We start from the raw sequence: 25,944 nt of genomic DNA, 5'->3' as shown, positions 1-25,944 counted from the left end.
ATTGAAAGGGTCTATGCACAATATGCGTCCTGTATACTAGCCGCTTCGCGTACTAGTTCGGCATACCCGGCGGATTTTGAATTTGTCTTGTCATTGGAAAGAATGCTGATTACACTGAGTTCTGCTACCCAGATTATCAATTCCGCTATCTTTATTGGTCGATCGTCTGTGTTTCCAGCTAGCGGCCGCCACTGTGCTGTCATGACTGCTGGAGGAATTCTATCGCGGCGTACATAAAAGTCTACGTGTAGTTGGCGTCTTTCGGGAGTTTCCGGCCAGCACGCCCAAAGTCTGCCTGCCTGCCGTCTAACATCATCCTGATCATCATCATCCTATCCCGCCCGCCGCCGTGCCTGCCTCTCCCCAGCGAGTATGTCAGGAATGACAACCAGCACACAAGGCGTGGGTCTATTCCCACCATTTAGGACTCCGAATCTACCACCGACAACCGACTCGGAGTCGTGCCCAACGGCCCTATTTGACGCCTTACGAACATTACACACCATTGTCAAGCTTGCACATATGTCGCTTCTCGACCTTGCTCGCTTCATCCGTCGTAATACATACTTACTCAAGGAGACTCAGCGGCCTCTGCCTGCCGTAGCCTCGCACAGTGCCTGTGAACATATCGCTCCTGACTTGCTACCACCAAAAATAATAACCTTTCTCACTCAATCGTTCGCCATATCATCCGAAGCAGTGCATTATCTATGGACTGTCATGCAACATCTTGCCTGGACATTGCCTGATGCTGCCTGGTTGGGCAGAATGAACACAACCATAGCACTTCCTTTCCTGCGTGTGTAACATATTTGCTCTCTGTTTGTAGACGTCGACGATACACTCCTGTCGCTTTGACGACCACGAAATGGCCCATCAACGACAAGTTCCCCCATTACCTTCGTTCATTGTCGTAAAATGATACATTATTTCATCCGGCTCTGAATACAGATTAAATGCACTAGAAGCTACAAGGATGGTCTACGAACAAATCGAACGATAGAATGATGAGTGCCGTGATAAATGATAGAAATAATGAGGAATGAATGATGGTAGTGATGACTCGCTGTGACTTCTCTTCTTGATTTGTATTCTTCGTGTGGACAGAAAGTTGTTCCAGAGCCCCGCTAATTTGTGCGGAGGCGGGGAAAGAACCGGCGGGCAACGAGAGAGACAGCAGGCAGAGAGGCGGGCGACGACAGAACTGATGGCGGGATAATTAAGATGATGTAGGACGGCGGGGAGACATCGGCCGGAAACTCCCGAAAGATGTCCATGCACACGAACAGACACGAACACTGTACTGGCAGACTGCCCAATTCCCGGATTTTCTGCCACTTCACAAGGGCGGGTCTGAAACTTTGGCCGGTCTGGGTGGAGGCCTGCACAGACACAAGGTCTGTGTCTACGACCAAGTCTGGGTGCGCACTCGGCACGGGTGGTGGAGTTTGGACTTGAAGTCGCCAGTAGCTGACAGCGCCTGACATCCCACCACTGCCACCACTGCTGCTGCCTGCCGCTGTCACACGCTGAACACAGACCATGGACGTCGAGTCCATACTTGCTGTCATGCAGCAGCCGCCATGCCCTTTCTCGACCTCAACCTCTTCCTCCACTGTGCAAGCCAGCTCAAAGACGACATTTAAGCTACAGCCTCATATCTGTCGTGGTTGCCCCTGAAGTCCTGCCCCCCACCATGAATGCATTTCTCGCTAAACACGCCGCCCTCTCGGAAGATACTGTAGATGTATTATGGTGGATCACCGTGGACCTCAGGCCTTACCCACATTCACGCAGGCCATCGCAGACGAGGGGCGGCGTCAGGTGTACAGGTGGGCGGCTTTGCCATCTAAACTCCGCTCGAATCACCCAGACCTAAACTTGAAGCGCCCCAGACATGCACCCAGACTGACCGTACCTTGCACATTCACACTGTACAGGAATCATTAATCACCTATTGAATTAAGGGATATTAGTATTCCGACTCTGGGCCCTCCAGCCGCTATGCTTCCGTACAAGCTCTACATAATCGGAAGCAAATAGTATCGTAACATTTTTCCAATATTTGCTTGCGAAAACATTAATCCAAGCATGCATATAAATTCCGCTTGTTGCGCGTGCTCGCATCAAGTCCGATTGGCAAGGTTTTCTCGACTCCGAGTCTCATACGGAATACCGCTCCCGATTTCATGTCGCTTCTCGCTCACAACCAGGCAGGTCTTAGTGAGGCTTCTACTCGGCTTTATATTTGAAGGCTTTGTGAGGTGTCCCTGGAGCGTGGGTCGGGTGGTGGAGGTTGCATTGTATGTGGATATAGTATATGCGGTCGGTCTATGCAAATGTATAAGAAGTCATATCGGCATCATGAGGTAGGTGTGAGTTTCAGTTTCTTGTTGGGGGCCTAACAACGGATTGTTGAGAATTTTTACAGCCGTGTCATACCATTCCATCAGTATTTCGACTTCAAGACAAGCTAACTAGCATCTGCAGCAATTTTCTTGCAACATACCAGCTGTCAGAACTCGTCAGCGCCGACTCATTTCTTTCAACCGCATACCGGCGAATCGCGATGGATAATTAATTATCACGGGTCCCGAAAAATTTGGTTGACGACTAGTGATGAAAAGTCCAGGAATGTCGGCGCGAATTCTCGAAGCCCATGCGCTCCTACTGTATTGCCATATATGCAGATCCATGAACTTCATCGTGCGACTCGCGAACCACGGTGATAAAAGCAGCATATAGCACCAAGGTTATAAATTTTATTATTCAACTAATATTCTTCTAACTCTTCATCCTTCCCCATCCCGATTTCCTGTGACACTGTCCAGTAATGTCGTCTTTCAGACGCTGGTTCCTGGCAGCTCTCGCGGCATCTGCTGTCAAGGCCGAGTCAGTTCAGAAACCAGGCTTGCAACTTCCGCCTAGTGCTTCCGTCCACCAGGCAGCAGTCAAGGAACTTTTTGTCACCAGCTACGAGGCTTACCAGTACGATGCCGCAGTCTTTCTTTCTATTTGCATTCACCATGTCGCATGCAGGACATATGCCTGGGGACATGATGATCTGTTGCCCGTTTCAAAAACGTACTTTGATGGACGGAACGGATGGGGCGCTTCCATTGCCGACGCTATGGGTACCATGGTGAGTAACGAGCCTCGTCCAGAGGTCAAGCGACTGAATCACACGTGATGTAGTGGATTATGGGGTTCACGGTATGTTTCCACATGCGAGACGTGAACTAACATTGGCTCATTTCAAAATGTACCCAGGACTGGTTTGAACAAGCTGTCAATCACACTGCCAACACCGACTTTACTATTGCGCACACTTCCGACACCGTCAGGTAACTTGCTGCCCTATCTTCGCTTTTAAGCTATCTTGCTGATTAAGGGCAGTCTGTTTGAAACTACTATTCGTTATGTTGGAGGTTTTTTAAGTGCGTATGAGCTCAGCGGGGAAAAGTATCCAGTTCTGGTCGAAAAGGCACAGGACCCTCGCCGATCAAATGGCCTATGCCTGGCTTGGGGTAATCGTTGCAGTATTTGCACGCGCGTAATGGTATCTGATTCTTTTATAGAATCAGTCCATTCCGTATGGTTACATAGACTTTACGAACCAGCAACCCACCATCGACACTGTGAGCAGTTTATCGACATCTAAGTTTCGGTATACTCATCTTCAATTGTAGTCAAACATTGCCGAGGCTGGAACTGTGAGTCTACGTCATGTATACTGCAGAACAAATTGTGACATTTGTCCTGCGTAGCTTACCATGGAATGGAATCGCCTCAGGTGTGTGGGTCATTTTGCCTGTCTAGTTCTTTAAATGAACTGGACGTTAAGTCAATATACTGGCAATTCCACGTACCAAACACTGGCTGAGAAATCTGTGCAACATATGATTCGCATGGTGAGCAGGATTTCAACTTTGATGTTGGCCCTTAACTGATGTGTTACTCTTCAGTCGACCCCTCTCCCTGGTATGCCTGCTCAGGGCATTAACCCAAAAACTGGTCATTCGGTTGGTGGGTATGTGGTAAGTGCTCATGTCTGTGATATATGCTCCTCCTAATCCATCTTGGTAGACTTGGGGTGGAGGTTCTGACTCTTACTTCGAGTATCTCATCAAATATGCCCGCCTTACAAATACCGACGACCACTCGTATGCCGATGCGTGGTTGACCGCCGTTGATACCTCCATGAAGACGCTCCTAAGAGTATGCAGACCCATTCATCTCGGTGACCTCACATCTTTATGCTTCGCGTTAGTTTTCAACCATCGATAACTGGTTGTACCTCGCTGATTACGACGACGACAAAAACATTCGTCACGTGGGGTCCCATCTGGCTTGTTTCTACGGAGGAAACTGGATTCTAGGTATCTTCTCCTCTTCTCCTTGTGGCTTGAGCTTGATGTAAAACCTAGGCGGCAAGCTCACCAACAATGCAACAATAGTTCAGATTGGTCTTCAACTCACGGATGCCTGCTGGAACACATACGCGAGCACTGCGTACGTCCCCCACCGACATCTATTACTGTGCTGATTCCTTGTTTCCAGTACTGAGATTGGTCCTGAAGTTTTCGCATACATATCTAGCGACGGCAACTACACTGGTGGCACTGCTCCTACTCCGGAGCAACTCGATTTCTATTCTAAGCATGGCTTCTATATCACCGCTCCCGACTACGTTCTTCGTCCTGAAGTCCTTGAGTCGAATTTCTATGCTTGGCGTGCGACTGGTGATATCAAATACTTCAACAATGCAGTTAGTGCCACCATCAGTTTCAAGAAGTACCTGCCTACAACTGTTGCGTACACCGGTATCTACGACGTTGACAACGTGGATTCCGACAAAATCGATGACATGGAAAGTTTCTGGTTCGCCGAGGTCCTCAAGTACCTGTGAGTATTGCTGCATGCGAAAATCTTGGACTCTTCATAAAAATGCATAGGTATTTGACCTTTGACGACCCCGATCACATCTCGCTTGATGAATGTAAGCTTTTCCTACATAACACATTAGCCTAAGCGACTGATGTCTTTCACTAGATGTCTTCAACACGGAGTGCCACCCTCTCAAGGCGCCGTCTGCCAAATCCAATTATGGCTCAGGTTCTGGGCCTCAACCTGTGTCATCGCAGCCATTCTCCCCGGAGAGCGCACCCCTACCATCTGTTTCCCCGATTGCTGCGCTCCTACGCTCATAATGAACCCTGATTCGTGAGCGATTACGTGGCTGCTGTTTAGAGTTGAACTCTTCAATCATTTGGCTGAACCTTTTTACCTTGCGTGAGTAGTCAATTGTTTATTGATATTGTATTGTCTTTTGGAGTTCAGCTCTAACGTCAAGATATATCACTGTCATTTTGATTTACAGTAGTCTTTCGTTTACCAACAATCCTTTCTTTTAGAGTTTAGTTCTTACTCTATATTTGCTCTATATCACTGTCATTTTGATTTGCATCAAGTCTTTCGTTAAATTTATCGATGATATACCAGCGTATATATAGCCATAGCGCGATAAAATAATCACGGGCTTACTGAATAGTGATGCATTCCTTGTGGTCGTGGGGTAGCTGTAGGACTCAAGTCTCAGTACGGAGTTGATGATACAGCGGTGATGGCGTTGAAGCACGCAGCAATCGTACGCACAAGAATTTCAAGATAAATAGACTCAATCTATCTGTGAAATATCACCTGAGCCGCTGTTTTAGACCATGATCTTGGCGCCCAGACTCTACGAGTTGTTTGCATTTCAATGTTTGTCTTTTCCCTCTTGATGCTCAATTCAAAAAGTCTCGACTCATGTTCGCGGCGGTTCAAAAATAGTGGGAATGTTGAAAATTCATTATTACATAAATTGGCAGTTACCTTAAGTATTGCCTCTGAACAGCTTCTGTGAAACACATCATATCGCACGAATCTCTCACTCAGACTCACCAAAAGGATCAGCCCATTCTCGAGAAAAGCACAAGCTCCTCGGGCGAGAAAGTTACGTTCGTATGCTGCATACATTCGTATCCTCTGACTCGGAGCGGGACCTGTGAACACGCACTCATGAAAGCCAATCATAATGTCACAGAAGCGCTGCAACGAACCATTGGGTTCATGCAGAAAGAGTTCGAGCGCAATGTCTTGTCGAGCCAGTTACTAGGCAAGTTCTTTCTTTCAATCAACTGCAACTCTCCAATCCGCGTCCACAACACACGACTTACACGATCTCATCCTTGGTTCTCCAAACAACTTATTACAACACTCGAAAAGACAGATTAGCTCGATCGCATTCTCATAATTTTCGGCCTCGTGGTCTTCTTTATACTGAAGCAGCGCATCGTCGGTCGCGGGCTACGTATCGCCTTTTTCTGGACGAGGTTTGCCCAGCTCCTGCTCAAGTACGCATGTTGTGGTGTAGAAGGCTGGGATATAATGATGACTGCGTCGGCCAGCACTGCTGCCGCGTCAGTTGTGCTGGCGTCATTGATAGGTAGTCAGCATGATGGAGCTGGTCAGGAACACACCATAGACGTGTCTGAAACCCCTAGTCTCTCAACATCGGCTGTGGAGCCATGAACTACTGGACAGCATAGCAGATGCGCATGATAATTTCAACTATTCAGCACTGCAGCTTGCGGGACGCACGGACTCAAGTACAAAACAACTATTCACATGATTGTAAGTGTGTAACACGAGATTTTGTACTGGGACAAGGCCCAAGGGGTGATAAATGAAATTGACGTGTAAGAATCAGGGATCTGGCACACGATGCGTTGTGGGCGGGACGTAGTCGGTTGTGAAAACTCATAATCCTCCATGCCATCTGGTCTGACTGCGCGCAAAGAACAGATCCTGGAGACTAGCCACCATCCGACCTGTTTTGCAATTGACGGTAAGGTAGCCACTAGACTGAGAAATCGACTGATCTGATTCTAGAAGAATACACATACCGCCGTCGACAGACATTCCTGGCGGGCGAAAATGAGGAATGAAGCCTATTTTACAAGGGATACTCCGAATTGGAATATCGAATCTCGTCACCATGAGGTGGTATAGTTAAATTCACCAGCATTTAGTTCCTCGGGTGCGTGAGATGCTCGGGACAGCAGAATGGATGTCACTGTCGTCACTGACAAACACTTATCGCACAGCGAAATTGAGGTAATTCTTTTGCGATCACTGATCAGATTCTACAAAGAGAAGTCCTCGTGTCGACCGTGGAAGTGTGGGAGTCGCTGTCGAGAAATCTTAATAGAAAAAATCCTCACATGGTAAGCCCATCGACAAACATTCCTGGCGAGCGAAAACTAGAAATGATGTTAACTCCTTTTGCAATAGTTGGTATGTACCAGATCTCCAACAGATGGCTCATCACGAGACGGTGGGTTTCAATTGTAGTATGTATATGATTCGCCAGCGTTGAGTGCGTTGAGTTGCTTACACGATTTAGGGGCGCGTGTGATGTTCGGGATAGAAGAATATCGAACCTACGCAGGAACGTGCAATACAAAGGATGTCACAAACACAAATTTGAAGACCAAATTCTCCTACTTGCCTCCAAACAACGTCCATCGTGCCGAACAGACCCAGTCAATCACCAACAGTGTTCTTGAAAATGTCAAGTACTTAAATGTCTTGACGCAGAAGAACGTGTCGCTCGCCGAGGACCAGTACAAGGACTTACCCACTCAGCAGGTAAGTGGGTAGCTAGAGATGAAGTTCCGACCTTGGTGCTGAAAGTGATGTTGATAGTGAGCGCTGAGGTTTTCCACGCTCCCAGAGTTGGTTTCACTCCAGTATACCACTACTGGTGACTGCGTGACGTAGGTTGGGACATAAGTCTGTCTGTGAAAACGGTTCCAATGCGAATCTAATATAATCAAGTCTCCACATAAATCTGCTTGCCAACAGGAGAGTGGTAATGGGAACCACGCAGTATTAGTGGAATTTATACTTTGTCGACGGTGAGTATCAGATCGTCGACCAAACCCTATCAAACCTCCCCACTGCCAGTGAGGTAGACATTATAATTGACGACTAATGCAGATTGCGAATCCCTGATGAATCCGAGTCCGAGAACACTGATGGATTCTAGACCCTGCAAGAGATCGATGATAATTCGGTGATGTGGCTCGTAGGCTGCAGTACCTTCCGTTTCCTGACACTTGCTGATCTCCCTCGTGTACCAGGTTGGAAAGCCCACCTATGCGCAGTTGTGGAAGACGCCGTTGGACAATCGAAGCTGAAGGATATCGATTGGGCCACGCCTTGTCGACAACGCAACGTTCAACTGCTGCGGAGATTAAGCTGCGGCTGTTTCAACTATCATGCTGTTTCATTTTGCAATCAGTTCCGCACACGAGTGTACATATGTAACATTGTAATGTAACTAGGTTCTAGTCCGTATCCACAATATTCACGACTCGGACATGGCCGATCTCATCCTCGCTTAGTACCTCCAAGCAGCTTATTACCACACTCGAAAAGGCAGACATCCGCATTTTCATAATTTCCGGCCTCATGTTTCCTGGCCTAGTGGTTCTCTTCATACTGAAGTAGCGCATCAGCAACCGGGGAGTCGCGGACTACCTGACAACCAGGAGATGTACATGTTGATAGTTTCAACGATTCAGACTACAGATTCACAGTGAACTCAAGTAAGTACTGAATTACAGAATGGCGATCGTAAGTGCGTAACAGGATCATGTACTGGGACAAGGGGTATTCAGGCTAGATGAAACTGATAATGGTTGACATGATTGAATGAAGAATCAGATGTGACAACGTGAATATCGTAAATATTTATCGCATGACCAGTGTGAAGTGCAATGTGTAACATAGGAAGAAGAATGGAAAATGGATACCACATTTGACAAGAGGCGGGCAAGAAATGTACCAGAAAAAAAAACTCAATTACTTCAAAACATCTCTCAGAACTTTGCAAGGTCGACAGGGGGACTTGTCACGTCCACATTCCCGTGCTCATCCATTGTCGCGTTCTGGGTGGTCGCCTTAACGCCCGACTCCTTGTTCGTCTGGACCTCCTCACGGCCCAAACTGAGCGAATCGTCGGGAATCCATACGATGCGCTGTGGGAGGCACGCCGCCGGTTGCGCAAATCCATAATCCTCTGAGCCGTCTGGCCCGCGCTCAAAGAACACATCGTCATAGTCGCTATGTGGAGCATGTTCGGCACCTGACTCAGAGGACGAGGCACGAGGCTCGTCAGTCGGCGATCGTCCCTCTTCGATCTCCTCCTCGGCCATCTCCTTGCGCTTTGAGCCTGACCCGCCATCGACGTCCTGTATATCCAGAGAAGGCTCCGGATGCCTGAATGTCTTGTGCGCGAGACTGAGTGGAAAAGCCTTGGTCAGTGGACCAAAGGAGCTGTTAATGATGGCGTGGTAGCCGACAGTAAGAATGATCAACACGACCATGAGCACGCCCTCTGGGAGCGCGCCTCGCTTTCCGTCCGGGTCCTGCACGAGGAAGAACAAGGCACAGAGACAGAGCTGCTGAACATACATCCCAACGAACACGTGTTGAATCGCCTTTGGGAAGAACAAGCCTCCTGTGTCAGCCGAAGGCGGCTGCGTGTACTTGTAAAGGAATAGGTACTTGTAGAGGAGGTAGAAAAGGAAAAATGTAGCGCATGCAAGGCCATTGATCACAGGCGAGATAATGGAGTAGGCAAACGCTGAGACAAACCGTTAATACGTTTGGTGTGAACTGCCACGAACAGACGTACTGATGACGACGAGTAGAGTGATAGACGGGAATAACGTGCCCCAAGCAACAGTTGCCTGTCCATATTTGATGTTATAGATAGAGCGTGGCGTGCTGCCAAGGAGAAACAGCTTGACGTAGTAAAGGGCGAGCGCAACAATATTCAAAAATCCTCCAGCTACGCCGGTTAAACCCTGAAGAAGAATGTATCTGAATATAATAATGAGCAACTGTCTCGGTAAGCTCACAAGAATGACTCACGTCAGGAAGAAAGTCGACGCTTGAGGCAGATATTGAGCCAGGAGGCCAGCTATCGAACTGGGGTTTGCTAGTATTGATGGGAGAGCCGCAAAGACGCCCGAAGCCAGAGTGACGATCAAGAACGAATGCTAGATACCGTGAGCAAAATCGCTCGCCGTTTATGGACATTGAAATACTCACGATTACTTGGAAAATGAAGTACCGTGTCATCAAGCTCAGTTCGAGACCTGTGCGCGTCGGAATACCTTCGAAGCGCCCAAAGAGACGAAGGATAATTGGCAAGAGCATCATGAGGACGGCGAGTAACACAGGGGGTAGAATACCCTGTATGATTCCAATGACAGGGCTTGGCAACTTGCATAACCAAGCGAGCCACGATTCGCGAACACAAAGGCCTTCAATGTTGGATATGATGCCGACAAAGGCGACGGGAATAGCCCAGAAAATGATTAGGGCTGCGGTGGCGCTATAGCTAATAACCACTCGAATGCGCTTTTCATACGGGTTGAGCCCGAGGTTACCCCAGATCACATCAGGTGGAGACACTTCGAGGTATCGGTCGGCCATGCAGTATGGTTCATGGTGAGTTAAGGCGTTAGCAGCAAGGTGAGCAGCGATCTGTTGGTTGAAAGTGATGAATGCGGAACTGAGAGGTGGGTAAGTCTGCTTGGCGCGGTCATTTTTGTCCACCTTTCCATCTCCGTTAGCATCCTCTGGCAGCGAAAGGTCTTGATCGGCGAGAGTTTGGCGGCCTTTGGTCAACAATCCTGTAGAAGCAGCAATCTCTTGCCTGCACCAATCAATCGTGTCGACCTTTTCGCCGATGAGAGGGAGTGAGAAAGGCATAAAACCGGCTGGAAGACGGTGCGAAGGCCGCTGATCCCGAGGAACCAGACGCTCCGCTAAAGTCACATTGCGCTCGGGATCAACTGGAGGGGATGGATCGCCAGCGCCGTTGGCCTCCTTTAATGCCTTTCGTCGAATTTTAGCGGCCGTTGAAAGGAGTGATGTCTCTGCAGACTCCAGTTTTCCGCAAGCAGCCAGGCGACGATCGTAGATAGAGGGAAGCTCCTTCAGATCCCTAAGAAGGTCAAAGGTCAAACACAGCTGTCATACGAAAGATGGGACGAATAGAAGACGACGGGAGTCATTGGGCAGGCGCAATACTCGCAAGAAGTAAAATAAACAGGCACGAGAAACGATAAAGAACAACAGGCGACGGAAAAAGTAGAGGTACACACCGATTGAGCCACACCTTTTTCACACCACCAGGAAGGTGGGAATACAACTGGCGAAGTGCGGACTCAGAAAGATGTCTAGCAGGAATACCGGTTACAAGAATCGTATTTGCTTGCACAGATCTGGAATGGGCAGGATTGACGAGGTGCAGCTGACGAACTGTGGTGAAGTGTTTCATTTCCCGCCTAATATTCCAGTAAATCCAAACTAGTAGTGAAGACGGTCAAATTTAGAGGTCTCATAAAAACTGTTAAGTGGGCTCACAAGTGAAGAGATATACAAGGATAATGTGGGCGGCATATCTATCTGGCTGGTCAGAAGCGTTTCCAAAGATGAAACGATCCAGTCCAGTGCTGTTGGGGACAGAATTATTGACAGAGGTGACTGGCATCAGCACGATCCAAGAAATAAACCAGATAGGCAGAAGGACGCGAATCATCATCCGCAAGAATCGAACAAAAAGGTAGGCGTCTGGTCCATTGACTTGTTGAACATCACGATAGTCTGTCTTGAATAGGGTAATAGGCCAAGTTAAGAATCCAGCTTCGAAAGGTTTGACGCGGTCCCTGGATGAACAGAACGTAAGCAGTCTGGGATGAGATACTGGATGAACGCATACTTCTCAACCAGAAATTGTGTGCGTGGCTCATAGATTTGTTTGAAGTATGGACGTAGTATTGTGAACAGGGCTATCTCAATCCCAAAGACTGCAGCATTGAAGACAAGCGCAGTGACGAAAGTGGCTGTTGTAGCGGCCTTTGCGGACGTCTGATTCACGCCCGACCTAAGAAAAAGTCAGCCACAGACAATAGACATGTAGATGAAAGCACATACATGGCGCGATGAAGTAAGGGGAGCAGAAAGGAGCGACACGCTTAAGCCGCGCTTAAGAAGGTATAATTTACTTGTTTGATCTACTTACTAGCAATTCGGGAAACCCTGTTTGCCGACTCCTGACAGCTCCACACTAATTATGTAATCACATCACCACGTTCTTAAAGTAACGTAAGGGCCAGTGCTTCTTCGCAGGGCCGCTCAAGGGCCGCATCATGATATTACTCCCAGCGTGAATGATTCTCTCCGTATTCAGGTAGCATTGAACACAAACAACAACTGCATTGTACCCTCCAACGGAATCTCTCTCGGCAGTGATTGTTATCTTCCGTGGTAGATGGTTCTAGCCTAGGCACAAGATGTCACGGCTCAGACTTGCCCGTTCTATTCCGACCCGGTTTACGATTTACGACTGGCGGCCATGCCACGCGATGCAGGACACGGTACGATCATCGACCCGGGCTGTCAATTCCAATAATTCAACGTTCAATGAGCATGGTCACGGCCCCAGGCACCACATTGGAAACACGCACGGATGACGTTCAAATTCAGTCCAGAATGATTTCCACGAGCAACTCACTCTCAGGTGGATGTATGCCTACCACCATGCTCTACCCCGGACCATGATACAGTTGTATTAAGGCCCTGGGTTCGAGCATTGCGGTCAAGTCAGATAACCGCGGGTTAAGGTGAATCTGAGATCATGTCTTGTACTCATATAAATTCGCCCACTCTGCGGATGAGGGATTTTCCCGACTCCTGCAGAATCTGGTATCTGGTCTGCTCTTAAGTCCGTGGCTAGCAGCAAGTTCTGCTAGGTTCTGCTGTGTTACCAGTTAAACACATTGAACAAACAATATCCGTGCGGTTTTGGCTCTTTGAGGCCAGCGAAATACAGGCACAACGAAATCAAGTTCCGGTCAGTTCTGGGAGAAAGAAAAACCGCTTTATAGTACGTCGAATTACACGCCATGGTAAAAACAAATCTGGTTGATGGGTACAATATAGAAGCCATAGCCTAGAAGGTCCGGGCATTCCCTTCCAAAACACAGCATGGCCCTGAACTCGGTAGAGGGTTCACTTCATCGATGCCATGAGCTGATCCAACTCTCTGGCAATAAGGGCATTAGGACACGACTTCCTGAGTTGTCTTCAACCACCATAAGCCATAAGCAGCAAACGACAGCCAAAATACTCACTCCATCCCTTTCTTGTCTCCGCGTTCCTTGCACTCCCTGCCTGCCGCACGCCAGTCTTCGCACAGCACATAAAGTCCCACGCGTCTTGGGCCATCGCATCGCATCACATATGACGCCGCTTCTTTGAGGTGACCAGCTTCGACAAGATGTTTTACGAACGCCTCGTAGCCAATAGGACTCCGTCTTGACCGCGCAAACGTGTCTAGTGCGCTGAAATCTCGCATAGCTGTGAGCGTATGCAACTTGAGATGCCAAAATCTAGAAAAGGTGGTATGAGTTCAAAGGCCCTGGACACAACACACTTGACAGACCGTTTGTCAGGAACTTTGAACTCGCTTTTGATGCGGTCGGCTTTCTTGCTCATGTCGTTCGAGATACATGTACGTATCGTCTCAGAGACGCTTTGTCCGAAAAACTTGACTTTGCCATCCGAGTCCTTCTCATATTGCTGCTGAAGCGCAAGCAGGCGAACACTTTCATTCATCATCTACAGAATAAAGGTCAAGATTGAGCGCAGAGCAAAGAACCAGGCTTACCTTGGCTTCAAATGGACGGTCTTTGTCTTCTGAAAAGAACTTTTCTGCTGCATTCACAGCTGTCATCACCGCATGAGGATCCTGAGTAACTTGTAAATCGCAGATAACTGGAGGAAATTTCGCGCGTACGGTCATTTGGGCTGCCTCGTCCAGCGCCAGAGTTGCACTCTCCACTCTCCTGTCATCACTGTAGTAAAAATCTCTTAGCATCTCTCGGTTCTGCTCCCGAGCGTAAACTTGAAGGAGCTTGCTTGCAGGTGCAAGCTGATCTCCACCATCCTCGATCAACTTGAAAAAAGAGCCTAGAGGAAGGCGCTTGTGAAGATGTAGTAATACATGGTACACTTGATACTTGTCTCAGATTTCAAAGTTCCGGATGCAGGGCACTACTCACCGAGATCGGTGTCACCGCTATCGACCGCTTTTACCAGAGCCAGTTTGTCTTCTTTCATGGTTAATAGTAATGGAACCTGATCGGAAGCCCTGGTTTCGTGATCTAGTAGCTGAAGGAAGAATCTCTCAGCATAAGGGAGCGATAACAAGAAGTACCTTTACCTTTGTGGCCAATCCCGTCCTCCCAACCTCCCATGCTCGCCGGGCAATATCTGCATAGCTCACCTCCCCGCCCCCGAGCTTCTCAAACTTGTCTACTATGAGTCTGCACACTTCATCATCTTCGCTATCAACAGCTGAAGATTTGGACCGTGCGATCTTTACACTCGCCCAATGTTTGAGAACAACATCAGGTTTAAGAGACAGGAAGGAAGAAACACGGATAGCGAGAAGGTGCAGGTTTCGGGATGTCAGACGGTTTATGAGATGCGCCGGAGATACATATTGATACCTGCGGTAATCAGATTTCGATCACATTGAGCCTTACAGATATTGAACTTACTCCGAATACGTCAGAGGTATTCCGATCTCGTAGAAGCGGACAGCATTCAGGACTTTCAATGCTTGGCCCATGGCTATAAAATCGGTGGGATTGTAAAGATCCAGGAATCCCCATCCAAATTTTGCGGCCTATCATAAGTTCGTCGATCAGTAACTGAAGGGCCAGTTTGAAGTACTATACTTGCACTAAGCAACTTTCTTTGCCAATGAGGATCCCACTCATGACCAGCAGCATCAATGCATTCATTCACAGCTGCAGCAAGGTCTGATCGAATGCTCCGTACGTTCTCGTCTGCTTTTGGAGATCGTTGTACGAAACTTTCCCAAGCTGCAAACAGGATGGCAGATGATGACGTTGAGCCTGGACGGAATATGGATACCGAAGACGCTGTACCGAAGTATGTCAAGGTTCACTTACGAAAAGTCCCACCGAGCAAACTTACCAGGCACTTTCTTGAATGAAGTCGCATACGTCCTGCCCTATGACACGGGCACCGTCGGCCTCCGTGACGACAAAGGTAGCACCAAGATATAGATAACTATTGATATCAAATCAGCCATTGATGTGGAAGAGAGAGAAAGCCCAAACCGCAGCGTTTCTCCCGCTAAGTTATCTCGTGATGGCAGAATGAGAGATGCGAGATCGTTCCAAGTAACCAAAACTGCGTCATTGCCGCACCATTCCACTTGATTGACCGGTCCTTCAGCACCCACAGTTGCTGTGTCGAGAACGACTAGTTCACGTTGGAAGTCCGATGAAACGACCCAAAGAAGCCCAGAGAAAGTTAACAACGCGAGGAATTTACCATTAGGCGAAGGGGAGACATGCAAAAATGGTCCACGGGCTACCCGTTGGTCCGCGCTTTCCAGGGTATCCACGGTAAGGATAGTGGCATCTACTGAGAGTAGCACCTCAACATGTCTCGATATTGATTGATCCGGGGGTATGACAGCCCACGAATGAGGTGGTTCAGATATCCCTACCGAAAATCGATACATGCTAGACAGACAATGTGGATCATAATGACATACCAGGGTTTGCAAGCGCCAATGGCCTCCCACCTTCCCAGTCTTTCACTTCTAGGAGAGTCAAAGAGCCTGTTAGGGCGACTAGTCCATTCTCATGTATCCTAGCATCGATTATGCCCAACTCCGCCGCCTCGTTCCCCAACGAAAACTGCTGGTAGTCGCCTTGCAGGTCGTACAGACGATACACGCCCTCCTCATTCAAAACCACGAGTCGCTCATCAAAGGTCCATCCGAACCGCACTATTCGGCCTTGATCCCACTGTCGAACGCGAGTTAGCTACTCGTTGAACTCTTGACTTGACGCAGAATATCCACACTGAATAGCAGCAAGCCCTCTCCGGCCGGTGAGTACACCTGGATTTGAGATTTCGAAAATGCAGGGTCCTCCGCGACCCAGTGCAACCAGCTTTGAGGTGTCTCTCATAAATGCTAGGGCACCTCTCATCCTGCAAATTCTGGATAATTGAATGGGACACATACCTATTGGTCCACCATTCTTGCACCCGGCGATCAAGTAGTCAGTGATGTTTGGGAGCTTTCCAGGTAGCGTGTACAGTTGCTGGCGTCTGTAAAACACAATGCCATTTGAGACTGCTTCCCATGTTGCCGAAGGGTGTTGTACGGTGTCCATCCTTGAATTGAGGAACTTCTAATCACGAAAGTTGTTCTTCAAAGTACTGGTCAAACTAGGACCTGACAGCAACGACGAACTCGATCGAGGTGAGCTGTTCAGACGTAGAGTGTTGTGCGACCACTCAGCAGTAAGGACGACTGCCAAATAGTACTTATGTAATTCCGCTATCCTCAGGTCAAGACTTTACGGTCACTGCAGCTCGGGGAACGTTTATCCTCATTCGTCCGCGTCATGACCTGTCTAGGGGATACTAGTAGCTATATAACACCAAGCCGGAATACGACGCGCTTGCTGATTGGAAAATCGGCACTTATCCGACTGAACGTCGGAGTGCCGAGGTACCTCAATTGCTGGGCTGATCTCGGGGGACTGTATCCATATTCTCGGGCTACTTTATGTTTGTGCTGGTGAGTTACTGAGTAGCTAGTAGCCTAGGGGACACACTGACATTCAATCACCACGATTCGAACCACATCCGTTTCATGATATTATGTTTTCGCCTCTCTGACAGGTAGATACCCTATCATTGCCCTCAACTACCACCATAACACGCAACATTAGAGTGAATACTGTGCTGCATGCTCACCACCTGGGCGCCAGGACAGTTGTTTTGAGAGTTCCAGTATTGCTTGTAAGTGACATCCAGCCGCATTGCTCCTGTGTACGCCTCACACTGGCAGGTACCTAGTCCTACAGTGTGTACCTCAAGATGCAGACGGGGCCCGGCTGTCAATACATCCTCGTTGGTATCCGGATCTAGTATCGCTCCGATCCAATCCGCCGTGCCTATCGTAGAACGTGTTGGACTTCGCTTATCCCCTCAGCGGGAATTTACAGTTTCGTTCCTATCGAGGACTGGGATGCATGGTCTATCCTGGTCTACCGCCTGTTCACCACTACTGGGTGAGGGACCTGTACAAAGCATTATAACCAAACATGGATCTCCTCAAATATGTTGAGCGCCCGTAAAAATTGATCCTGAGACCAATAAGACGAGACTATCACGGGCCAGTGGCAACGTTTTCAATCCAGCAATGGAATCGAAATTGGTGAGAATTATACGGTTATGAGGAGGTGGCTCCATCTAATCTCGAACGTCTACCTTGTGCCTTGCCAGCCCACCTCTCCACTTCTGGCTTGGATCAAAATCACAAAAAAAGGATTTCACTCGACAAGAATCGTTTCTGGCCTGGGGCGATGCCGGGCTCTGAAGAAGATCGGGAACTAATCAAAGAGCTAGAACAATTCAGCTGAATTTGATACTTTTTAGACAAGTCAAATTGGACAAACGGTCGACCATTTACGCCTCCGTGATTCCAACATAGGACCAGTCCCTTCGCGTCATCATCGGTGGCACGCGCCCCATGCGCTCATATCTTCATCATTATGACGGGGTGTCTCGACCTCTACCTAGCATGACCGGACGCAAGGAAATACCAGTACGAAGGCAACCCTGGACGAAACTCCACACGCTGTATGTGAGTGCGCAAGTCAATTTGCATTACGATATCGTTGCAAATTTTCAATGAAAACATAAGATGATTTATCAAAGTTGAGGCTGTTCAGCGGTGAAAGGAAAAGTCTGTTGGGACCGATCAGAATCAGCAGGCACATTCGGAGGCTCCGCTTGACAGATTTCGGCTCTCGATCGGATACACGTGAAGTTCTCCTGCTCAAATTGAGCGTAGTGACTCCCACCGAACCTTGACATGACAATGACATCCCACACTACAGCCTTATAAGAGGTCATGACGTAGTGATTAAAGTGACCACGAGGTGACAGTTGGAAATAATTTAGACGTGACCTCTCTAATTAATATTTTGGTATCGAGTTCTCAATAACCTATTGATTAGATGATCTGAGAGTTGATTGGAGTTCTAACAGCGTTAAACACGTTGTCTCGGGAAGAAGTCACCCATACTATCAAGTTGAACGTTCCTCGGAAAAATATTTGCAATTTTCCATCGATCAGGTCGACTGGATTTACCCGAGCCAAGATGTCGGGCGACAGACGGCGAATCCTACAGGGAAATTTGATCAAGAGTATCGTGTTATATCGAACTACAGATCCGGGCGCTCCGCGGCTACTTATGCGAATCCATTGTGATCGTGGAGTACATGGAGCTTTAGCCAAATGTTACTGAGAAGGAGCTTGATTGTAATGGAATTTCCGAAGCAACCAAGCCCTGGCAGAGGAGACGAGACCGTGTCAGAAGTTCGAGACCAAAAAAGTTCAAGATCCATTACACTACTTGGACAACAAAGCAGCATAGTGAACCCCAGTGGCACCAGATGATGGATGATGGCATGATGCTCACATGGGCAAAGTAATCGATTAGCATATGTAGTTTGCCATATAACCGTCTCTCGGTGAGATGCGTGTCGGATATGTCACGGTGTCGCGAGTCGCAGGCTCGTAGCTACATATTAGCAGCTAGCTAACGGAAACGGACCATAAAAGACATTCAAAGACCTAAGCAGAAAATTACTTACCACTGTTACCAAATGCTGGTATGTAGCCTGGACAGCCCAGGGGCCGTGCATTCGGGATCGCCCTAGGCGTGAACCCTACGGCCAGCCTAGTATCTGATACTACACCACTCCAGAAGTCATCCACAATGACAAAATCGCACTGGCAAAATCATCAACGGCGGAAATTGCACTGTACAGGTTATACGACCTACACTTGATTCAAAATCTGTTGAGTCTACGGCGCAACGTTGAACAGCGTTGGACGTGGCACGCCTGGTTACATAACTCACTTGCACCTCTCAAGCAAGTTAAATTTGAAATCGCACAATATCATCCTAGGCCTATACCCTTGTATACCACCGCGCAGCATCTCACCTTTAAATGACTGCTCCTGAGTTGTTGAATGATTTGCTATATGAAGCTGAAGCATTGGTGAGTTAAAAGTTTGCCGCTTGTTGCGATGGCGTGATCATTGCTCATCATGATGCCACTCCCAGTCTCCCATCTTAGAGCCGGTAAGCAGAAAATTCTATTTATCTTACCGTTTGGGTCAAAGACTTAAAGTTTTATGTTTTCATTCAGCTATCTGAGTTGACGCCGGCATCGTTCTCTTATCGTCGTCCCACCAGTCATGTTCCGTCCGACAATATCCCAACCATTCACGCTGTTGTAACACAGCGAAAGTCACAGCTTGCAGCTCTCGACAACCACATCGACCTTCTGAACCATGCATTGGAAAAATTGCAAGGTATCCAGGCTAGATTGAAGGAGCAACGGGCCATTGTGCAAGAGTCGTTGGCATTCCACGAAGCCCTGGTATCTCCAGCACCCTATCTGCTACCATCAGAGCTTCTTGGAGAGATATTTCTTTGGTGTCTTCCCCAGATAAATTATATTACGCCTTCATCGAATGAATGCCCAATAGTCTTGACAAGGGTCTGCCGTCACTGGCGAGCAGTTGCCCTGTCCACTCCTCGATTATGGGCATCCTTAAGCATATCCTTGCTCAGGGCAGACACTCCTACTGGTGATGGGTACAAGCGTTGGCTAGAAAAAGCCAGGAGTGTTCCGCTATCCATTCGTGTCTTGCATGACATGGACCTCTCAGATGGGAAAGCGCCTCTTTCCATACAATGGCTCCGACCTTTCTTGGGCCGATGCTCTGACCTTTGGTGGCATGGGCCTCCTATCCAAGGTTTATTGGACAACTCTGTCCAGTCCCTGTCACGCTTCCAGGTCACCTTCCACAAAGGAAATCTCCTGTTCTCCATACCCAGCCAAATGCCACAACTTCGTTCCGCGGTCTTGCAATCCCTGACCCACGATCTACACTCTTTGCGTTCCATTGACTTGCCTTGGCACCAGCTTTTGGACCTGAAGATACAGTTCGCACGGGTTAGCAGTACTACTTTTCTGCAGGTCATCGGCCTCTGCACGCAAGTCCAACGGGTCAGCGTTTCCTCCATATGTGCGGATGCATTGTCCCCAGACGGACCTGCAGCCGTTCCCTCTGATAGGCACGGTGAACCACAGCATTCATCGACTTGAGGTCAATGCTGTCCGCGCTGGCTTGGGTTGCCTTTTCGAAGCTCTAACCCTACCAGCGTTGGAGGAGCTGGTCATCCGCTTCTGTGCGTCCGGATAGATATCCTTGGCCACACAAACAATTCTTGGCATTCGTTACTCGGTCCAAATGCCCACTCAAGTGGCTCACCATACACCGCAGCAAGGGCGCCGAGTCACACCTCACAGAATACCTTAAGATGTTGCCAGGTTTGAAGATGGTGGTGTGATCAGGTAATAAGTAATGGACCTCACCAGTTCTGTATGTGTCCACCTCTTGTGATATTGAGTTTTACTTACTGCTTCACATTCTTCTCCAGGAAATACCATGTTCGTATAATTGTAATTCCAGCATCGCCTGTTCTATTTGACTGTACTGTATCGGATTTCTTCTGATCTAATCGACTCATCATCTCTGAACCCATGTTGGCGCTCATGTAGAGTTTACGATGGGTGTGACCTTCGACGCAATCAAATCAAGAACCAAGTGAGGCAAGAATAGATGAGTCTCACTAGAAGTCTTAGGTGCAATTGCAAATTCATACCTGTTCAATTGTTATTCAACGACATATTCGTGATGCCAGCTGTCGTTTTGTTCAGGATGGGATCGCATTAAGACAGTATCATGCCCCACCAGCCATGCAAGGCTATCTTCGGACCGAACATTTGTTTATCTGCATCGCATTGTCCAGATACGAAGGAGTGTGACCGGTTTCTCGTAAGTTTGATTGCCCGTGCTTTCACCGCGAGCCGCATTCCTGTCATTTCATCCTCTTAGGTTTCCAAATTGTCTAGTCAACTGAGCACTCGAGAATCATCGATGCAGATGACTTGAACCACACATGCGCCAACGCACTCTATGAACACGTAGGCATGCTTAGCTTAGCTCTCGCATGTTCCGCCAGAACACTACTGTGCGCACGCCCTATGTATATTCGACATTGGTACAACCCTATGAAAGGTTAGGACACCGCGAATGCGTGTTTCTCTCGTCTGGGACTGTCCTCTGCGTGGTGACTATTTCTGGTGCAATTGCTCTCTATTCCGACAACGGAGTTGTATCTGCGCTCCGCACGGCACCCATGTTCTTCGATGATGCTTCTACTGTGCCTGTAATCAATCCGGGGTCGCAAATTTCAGCAGTATTGGCAACCAAATTGCGCACGTCTAGTATATTGCGAACATTCATTTGGAAAATCTGGGGAACTTACAGACATGTCACGGTCGATGATCTATTGACCGTTTCCGTGATGGTCGTCCCCAAGGCCAGAAAGGTGCAGCGCTCGTTTGATTTCCCTACACATCTGCTACGTCTCCATCCAACATTATCATGATGATTGGTTCGATCTATTCACGAGGTACTTACTATATGTGGTGCTTGAGTGAAAATCGTCCATCATTCTCGTGCCGCTGATTAAGAGTCAGATCTGAGCTCAGTTCATATCATCAGATGGAGACAGTAAGTACCTCTACTACCAGGCGCCATGGTGAGCAACACCATGGTACCAGTAGCTGAGCTCTGTTTGACAATATCTATCAAGAAATTGAAAGCCCCTTATGACCATCATCCCTCGTTATCCGATCCGTCATGTTTTTGATGACAGAAGACCGTACAATATCCTCGCGCCGGAGCAAGACCTGTGATCCTGGCGCATCATGTCCTATCGGGACTTATCATGATTTCATTTCCAAAGGCAGTGAGGCTTCCGATAACGTTTTCCTGCTAGTCACATCTGGGAGAGGCTAAGACTATTACTGGCGTGGGCTTTAGGACCCCATGGGCCACAGATCACGGTCGGGGATAACGATTTGAAGATGGGCGTTCGGAGCCTGCGGCTGGATTTGGCGCTGGTAGAACCTTTCGGCTGCTCTTTCGAGCGATCGTCGTCTCTTGATATAGGAGGCTCAGTCATGCGCATCCGATCACATCGAGGCGCCGGGCGGGATGGAGATGATGTTATTGTCGCAGGTACATTCTGCATTCATCAATCCATGTTACCATGTCACTCTGGTGAATAAATGGGAATCTAGCCTGACCGCAGGTCTGATGATGCGATTCAACGCGCAGTGATACTATTGATTTCTGATGGAGTTCAACTTCCTCGCCGTCTGTATTCGAAACTTTGCAACGTTGATGGTAGATTCTTGGCCCACAAATGAGGGTGCTTCTACTTCAGACATTCACTCGTGTCAGCGCACCCCTATCTCTTCCGCACCCCGTTACAAGTCCCCCTCTTCTGAGACCTGGCCGGACATGCACACGTGTATGATCAGATTCACAGTATGAGTAACATAATTAATGTGTTTCAGAATGAGTCCAAGATCCACCTCGCGCAGTACAGTATGATAGTCACCAGGGACAGGAAGGCTCTGTTACGCGGCACTAGTGATAACGCGGCACATCGATTAACAATGAAAACAGGTCTAATCATTACTTGGCACAACTGAGATGGACTGTTTCAATACTCAGCAACATGAATATAATATGATGCGACTCACCTGGTACATACTTTGCCCCTGGTGACGGAGACCGTGCACTTTCTGCAACCAGGAACACACAAATTGGGAATGTAGCGGAGGGAACAACATCGTCCTCCATCTATTATGTCTGCTTGTAGTCGTGCCTCCCAAAAAAAATCGCAGTGGATATTAGAATAGACACGTATGGTAAGTGTTTTGTGCCACAAGACCCGATAAAATAAGCAAATACACCAAAAAAAGGAGTGAAACGTGACCATAACGAAACGGAAGCTCGGAACCAGCCAAGGAAAATGTAGAGAAGAGTAGTATCGTAAAAATGCGTGTCATTCATGAATGACCCTTGGACCACATCCCTCATCGAAGGTAATGTGATCACGCGTGTCTCTCCTATGCCCGGGAGATATATAACCCTCACTTGCGACGTCGAGGGTGGCATGACGCAGTCCTAAGACCGGATTAGGCGTCTGTGGGTACCAAATGACCAAGAGCGGTAACGTGATGAAATCACGGCGTCAAGGTTTGTTTTATGGCAGTGTTCATGAAACCATGGCTGATTACCGACGGGCGATGTAGCGCCAGTAAAGACCGTTGGGTGGCTGTAAAAGGTGAGATTAATACGAGGAGATAACAATGCAAGACTGGTAGCTAACCTGGGTAAGCTGGGTTGAGTCGTCTAGAGGGGACATATGAGGATTGCTAGACATAAAGGAAAGTGGCAACTTACGAGCTCTAATGCATTCCCAAATATCCACGCCACGACCTTTAGGATCCCAGATCCCGCACTGAGAATACAAGTTCCAGTGCACATTGATCTCCCATATCCTTGTCGCATTTCCTATATATGGGGTTGCACCGGGCATAGTGTTAGGGTGAGGCGACTGAATGATGGCTAGAGGGGGAGTTGTAGAGAATAATAGGATAGAACGGACGGCTCTATATATTGAGAGGAGAGTCTTTGAACGGTGCCAGGGTAGGGGTCGGATCGTCAAATGGTTAGGGAGAGTAAAGACAACATTTATATAGCTGACGGGAAGAAAGGCAATATTATTGTGACGACCAAAGTAGTGACATCAACACACACATAAAGGAAATTACGTTAGTGTAACAGCATCGGTTAATAAAGACATTATGTACGAAATTCCTAATTTTCTATATTTGCACATAATCATCTTACAGTATGCGCATCGATCGCTTCCCGACATAGCATATGTGACCCGCGATACCGGTATTCGACGTCACTCAGGCGTTCCACCACTGAAGGAATGAAATCTTGGAATCGTATAGTTCAGACTTCAAAGTGAATTAAATTCAGTAGAAAGTACACCAACAAAGTGACCATTAATGTCAACCAAACCCGTTCGATTATATTCTAGAACTTAGCGCAAACTTCATGGTATGCGATGACGCTGGGATTTCAAAGGTCGGATTTGAATCACCCAAGGTGACGACATGGCTGCCGAGACATATCCACGGCCTCATGATGGCAAGTGTTCTATCTTTTGCTCCCGGTCATGATATCAATCTCACCTACTTTGGTGCATGACGCATCCAAATATTTTACTGGGAGAACATATCGTAAGGGCTGCCCTTTGTTCATGATATTTCTCCTCTCAATCCATTGCGGAGATAAGGCAAATGAACTTCAGCACAATTGATGGGGCCATCGGTCGGCAACATTCCCTGAATTGCCGGCGGTTTCGCATCTACCGAATAAAACCGTGAACAATCGTGAAGAAAGCGCAAAGCAGAATTCGATTGATAACAAACAACCGGCACTATCATTGGACAAAACGTGAAGCCATGTGAGTCGCCGAGAACCAACGATTGCCTTCGAGAACCCTTGTGAGAAAAGTGACGAAAGCCATGAAGAAAAATGGCACATGCTACTGTTATGTATAATGACAAATCCCGACGATGCCACTGATCCGGGGAACATTCCATCTATCTTCTTGACCAGTTGGGATCGGGAAACTGGGGAAAAGCCAACATATACCTTTTATAAGCAGAAGCCTGTTTCACAGCCGAGCAAGTAGACAGGTGCTAATTCATCAGGTTGTCGAGAATAGCTTCAGCGAATCGGATTGTGAGCGCGTAAAAGCATATAATTGGATGCCCACGATCCCTCTTCGCTCGCACTGTGGCGTACCCATAAGCAGGTCATATAAGCTGTCACTCAGCGGGCATGAATCACATTAAGAAGACGCTATCTTCCCTGACCCCCAACAACCTGTGAACCTTGCCTGAAGGTTGTGGATGTGTCTTTGCGGTAGGTGGGGTAGGGACACCGTATCGGGCTGCCAGTGGTGTGCATGTGTACCGTAGCAACCAGGAACAATGTCATCACCTGCTTTGCTATTACAGCCAGATGGGTGAATCCATGGCCAACGGCAACTGATTCTGTCAAGATGAGGGTGGGAGTGCAAGACGCCCAGTCCAACAGCATACTCTTGTGACAGGCTTGGGCTATCACCCACCAGGAGCGTGGGGTAAGTATATTGCAGAAGATCCGATGCCCACCAGAGCGCTGGTATCAGTACCCCAGTTCCTGAGTGACGCGATGAGCGTGAGTTGCAAAATCCTTTGGGAAAGGCTCGTGACCGGGTGACCACCCGGGTGGCTGGAAATCGCCAAGAAGCACTTGCTTGCGATTGATTGCGCATGGTATTTTGTGCGGCAACCTAACACTGTAAGAAGGGAAACGGCATCAGTGGCTCCACTCCATCATTCACAATCCATCATGGAGAATCAGTTGGGACTTGCTGTGCACCCCAAACTTTTGTACAATTAAAGTAAACATTAGATGAGGAAAAATTTGTGAGGTCGCCGACTACATACCCCACATAGTAAAGATCCAATGGGTGCAGCAAGCAAAAATACGGACTGGCTTTGGTGGCTTCTCGCAAGGGACCCATGATGGGTAGTATGATAAAGTAGACGATAGCGACTCTTGAGGTCAAACAGCTTCAAACGGCCCTCGGGAGCCTTGCATTAATCCTATCAAAGGGGTGGTTCAAATCGGTGTCTGCCAAAAACTGCATGCTGTAGCTAGTCGCAATTAATATTGACAGGTAGCCGAGC

The 25,944-nt window shown here is 48.0% G+C and overlaps 7 protein-coding genes across 7 annotated transcripts; 3 read left to right on the top strand and 4 right to left on the bottom strand.

Annotated features, from left to right (window-relative positions):
• Positions 1 to 2,833: 2,833 nt before the first annotated feature.
• Positions 2,834 to 5,210, top strand: DFJ58DRAFT_725517 (glycoside hydrolase family 47 protein; the record flags this gene model as incomplete). Its single annotated transcript, XM_041385243.1, has 16 exons — positions 2,834 to 2,988; positions 3,040 to 3,142; positions 3,196 to 3,213; positions 3,271 to 3,344; positions 3,397 to 3,553; positions 3,579 to 3,638; positions 3,690 to 3,713; positions 3,768 to 3,793; positions 3,845 to 3,911; positions 3,966 to 4,037; positions 4,087 to 4,218; positions 4,271 to 4,379; positions 4,428 to 4,512; positions 4,561 to 4,905; positions 4,956 to 4,999; positions 5,053 to 5,210. The coding sequence occupies 16 exons, from the start codon at positions 2,834 to 2,836 to the stop codon at positions 5,208 to 5,210; spliced, it is 1,629 nt and encodes a 542-aa protein (XP_041246338.1).
• A 786-nt stretch (positions 5,211 to 5,996) lies between these two features.
• Positions 5,997 to 6,789, top strand: DFJ58DRAFT_776465 (uncharacterized protein; the record flags this gene model as incomplete). The annotated part of the gene is made up of 3 exons (XM_041389509.1): positions 5,997 to 6,157; positions 6,268 to 6,675; positions 6,752 to 6,789. Coding segments are annotated over exons 1-2 (317 nt in total), but the record flags the coding sequence as incomplete, so codon positions are not given.
• A 1,814-nt stretch (positions 6,790 to 8,603) lies between these two features.
• DFJ58DRAFT_776452 (uncharacterized protein) lies at positions 8,604 to 12,135 on the bottom strand. Its single transcript, XM_041389508.1, has 8 exons — positions 12,058 to 12,135; positions 11,843 to 12,007; positions 11,488 to 11,789; positions 11,226 to 11,430; positions 10,165 to 11,065; positions 9,985 to 10,112; positions 9,746 to 9,933; positions 8,604 to 9,694 (listed from the first exon to the last, which is right to left on the bottom strand). Coding segments are annotated over exons 1-8 (2,658 nt in total). The 5' UTR covers positions 12,060 to 12,135; the 3' UTR covers positions 8,604 to 8,927.
• An 854-nt stretch (positions 12,136 to 12,989) lies between these two features.
• On the bottom strand, positions 12,990 to 16,489 carry DFJ58DRAFT_776445 (Vps16, C-terminal region-domain-containing protein). Its single transcript, XM_041389507.1, has 13 exons — positions 16,068 to 16,489; positions 15,719 to 15,974; positions 15,276 to 15,666; positions 15,137 to 15,225; positions 14,863 to 15,074; positions 14,688 to 14,815; positions 14,348 to 14,636; positions 14,187 to 14,295; positions 13,922 to 14,136; positions 13,793 to 13,873; positions 13,568 to 13,743; positions 13,257 to 13,514; positions 12,990 to 13,207 (listed from the first exon to the last, which is right to left on the bottom strand). The coding sequence occupies exons 1-13, from the start codon at positions 16,344 to 16,346 to the stop codon at positions 13,135 to 13,137; spliced, it is 2,556 nt and encodes an 851-aa protein (XP_041246335.1). The 5' UTR covers positions 16,347 to 16,489; the 3' UTR covers positions 12,990 to 13,134.
• Positions 16,490 to 19,203: 2,714 nt separating this feature from the next.
• DFJ58DRAFT_725515 (uncharacterized protein) lies at positions 19,204 to 20,370 on the top strand (the record flags this gene model as incomplete). The annotated part of the gene is made up of 3 exons (XM_041385242.1): positions 19,204 to 19,254; positions 19,320 to 19,337; positions 19,405 to 20,370. The coding sequence occupies 3 exons, from the start codon at positions 19,204 to 19,206 to the stop codon at positions 20,368 to 20,370; spliced, it is 1,035 nt and encodes a 344-aa protein (XP_041246334.1).
• A 2,269-nt stretch (positions 20,371 to 22,639) lies between these two features.
• On the bottom strand, positions 22,640 to 23,613 carry DFJ58DRAFT_776431 (uncharacterized protein). Its single transcript, XM_041389506.1, has 3 exons — positions 23,517 to 23,613; positions 22,885 to 23,462; positions 22,640 to 22,829 (listed from the first exon to the last, which is right to left on the bottom strand). The coding sequence occupies exon 2, from the start codon at positions 23,300 to 23,302 to the stop codon at positions 22,988 to 22,990; it is 315 nt and encodes a 104-aa protein (XP_041246333.1). The 5' UTR covers positions 23,303 to 23,462; positions 23,517 to 23,613; the 3' UTR covers positions 22,640 to 22,829; positions 22,885 to 22,987.
• DFJ58DRAFT_657142 (uncharacterized protein) lies at positions 23,421 to 23,726 on the bottom strand (the record flags this gene model as incomplete). The annotated part of the gene is made up of 2 exons (XM_041381958.1): positions 23,421 to 23,462; positions 23,517 to 23,726. The coding sequence occupies 2 exons, from the start codon at positions 23,724 to 23,726 to the stop codon at positions 23,421 to 23,423; spliced, it is 252 nt and encodes an 83-aa protein (XP_041246332.1).
• Positions 23,727 to 25,944: the final 2,218 nt, after the last annotated feature.

Source organism: Suillus subalutaceus, assembly GCF_016647625.1.
Source record: "Suillus subalutaceus strain FC151 chromosome Unknown DFJ58scaffold_27, whole genome shotgun sequence".
Taxonomy (NCBI): domain Eukaryota; kingdom Fungi; phylum Basidiomycota; class Agaricomycetes; order Boletales; family Suillaceae; genus Suillus; species Suillus subalutaceus.
This window is presented reverse-complemented; position numbering and strand designations above follow the sequence as displayed.

Coding starts and splice junctions, on each gene's coding strand:
- DFJ58DRAFT_776452 (XM_041389508.1), bottom strand. Junction 11,790..11,842: donor ACACAATTTCTGGTTGAGAA/GTATGCGTTCAT, acceptor CTGTTCATCCAG/GGACCGCGTCAAACCTTTCG. Junction 11,066..11,225: donor AAAAAGGTGTGGCTCAATCG/GTGTGTACCTCT, acceptor TGACCTTCTTAG/GGATCTGAAGGAGCTTCCCT.
- DFJ58DRAFT_776445 (XM_041389507.1), bottom strand. CDS start 16,346: ATGGACACCGTACAACACCCTTCGGCAACATGGGAAGCAGTCTCAAAT. Junction 15,667..15,718: donor ATTGGCGCTTGCAAACCCTG/GTATGTCATTAT, acceptor GATTTTCGGTAG/GGATATCTGAACCACCTCAT. Junction 13,208..13,256: donor GGAGACAAGAAAGGGATGGA/GTGAGTATTTTG, acceptor TGGTGGTTGAAG/ACAACTCAGGAAGTCGTGTC.
- DFJ58DRAFT_776431 (XM_041389506.1), bottom strand. CDS start 23,302: ATGCCACCCTCGACGTCGCAAGTGAGGGTTATATATCTCCCGGGCATA.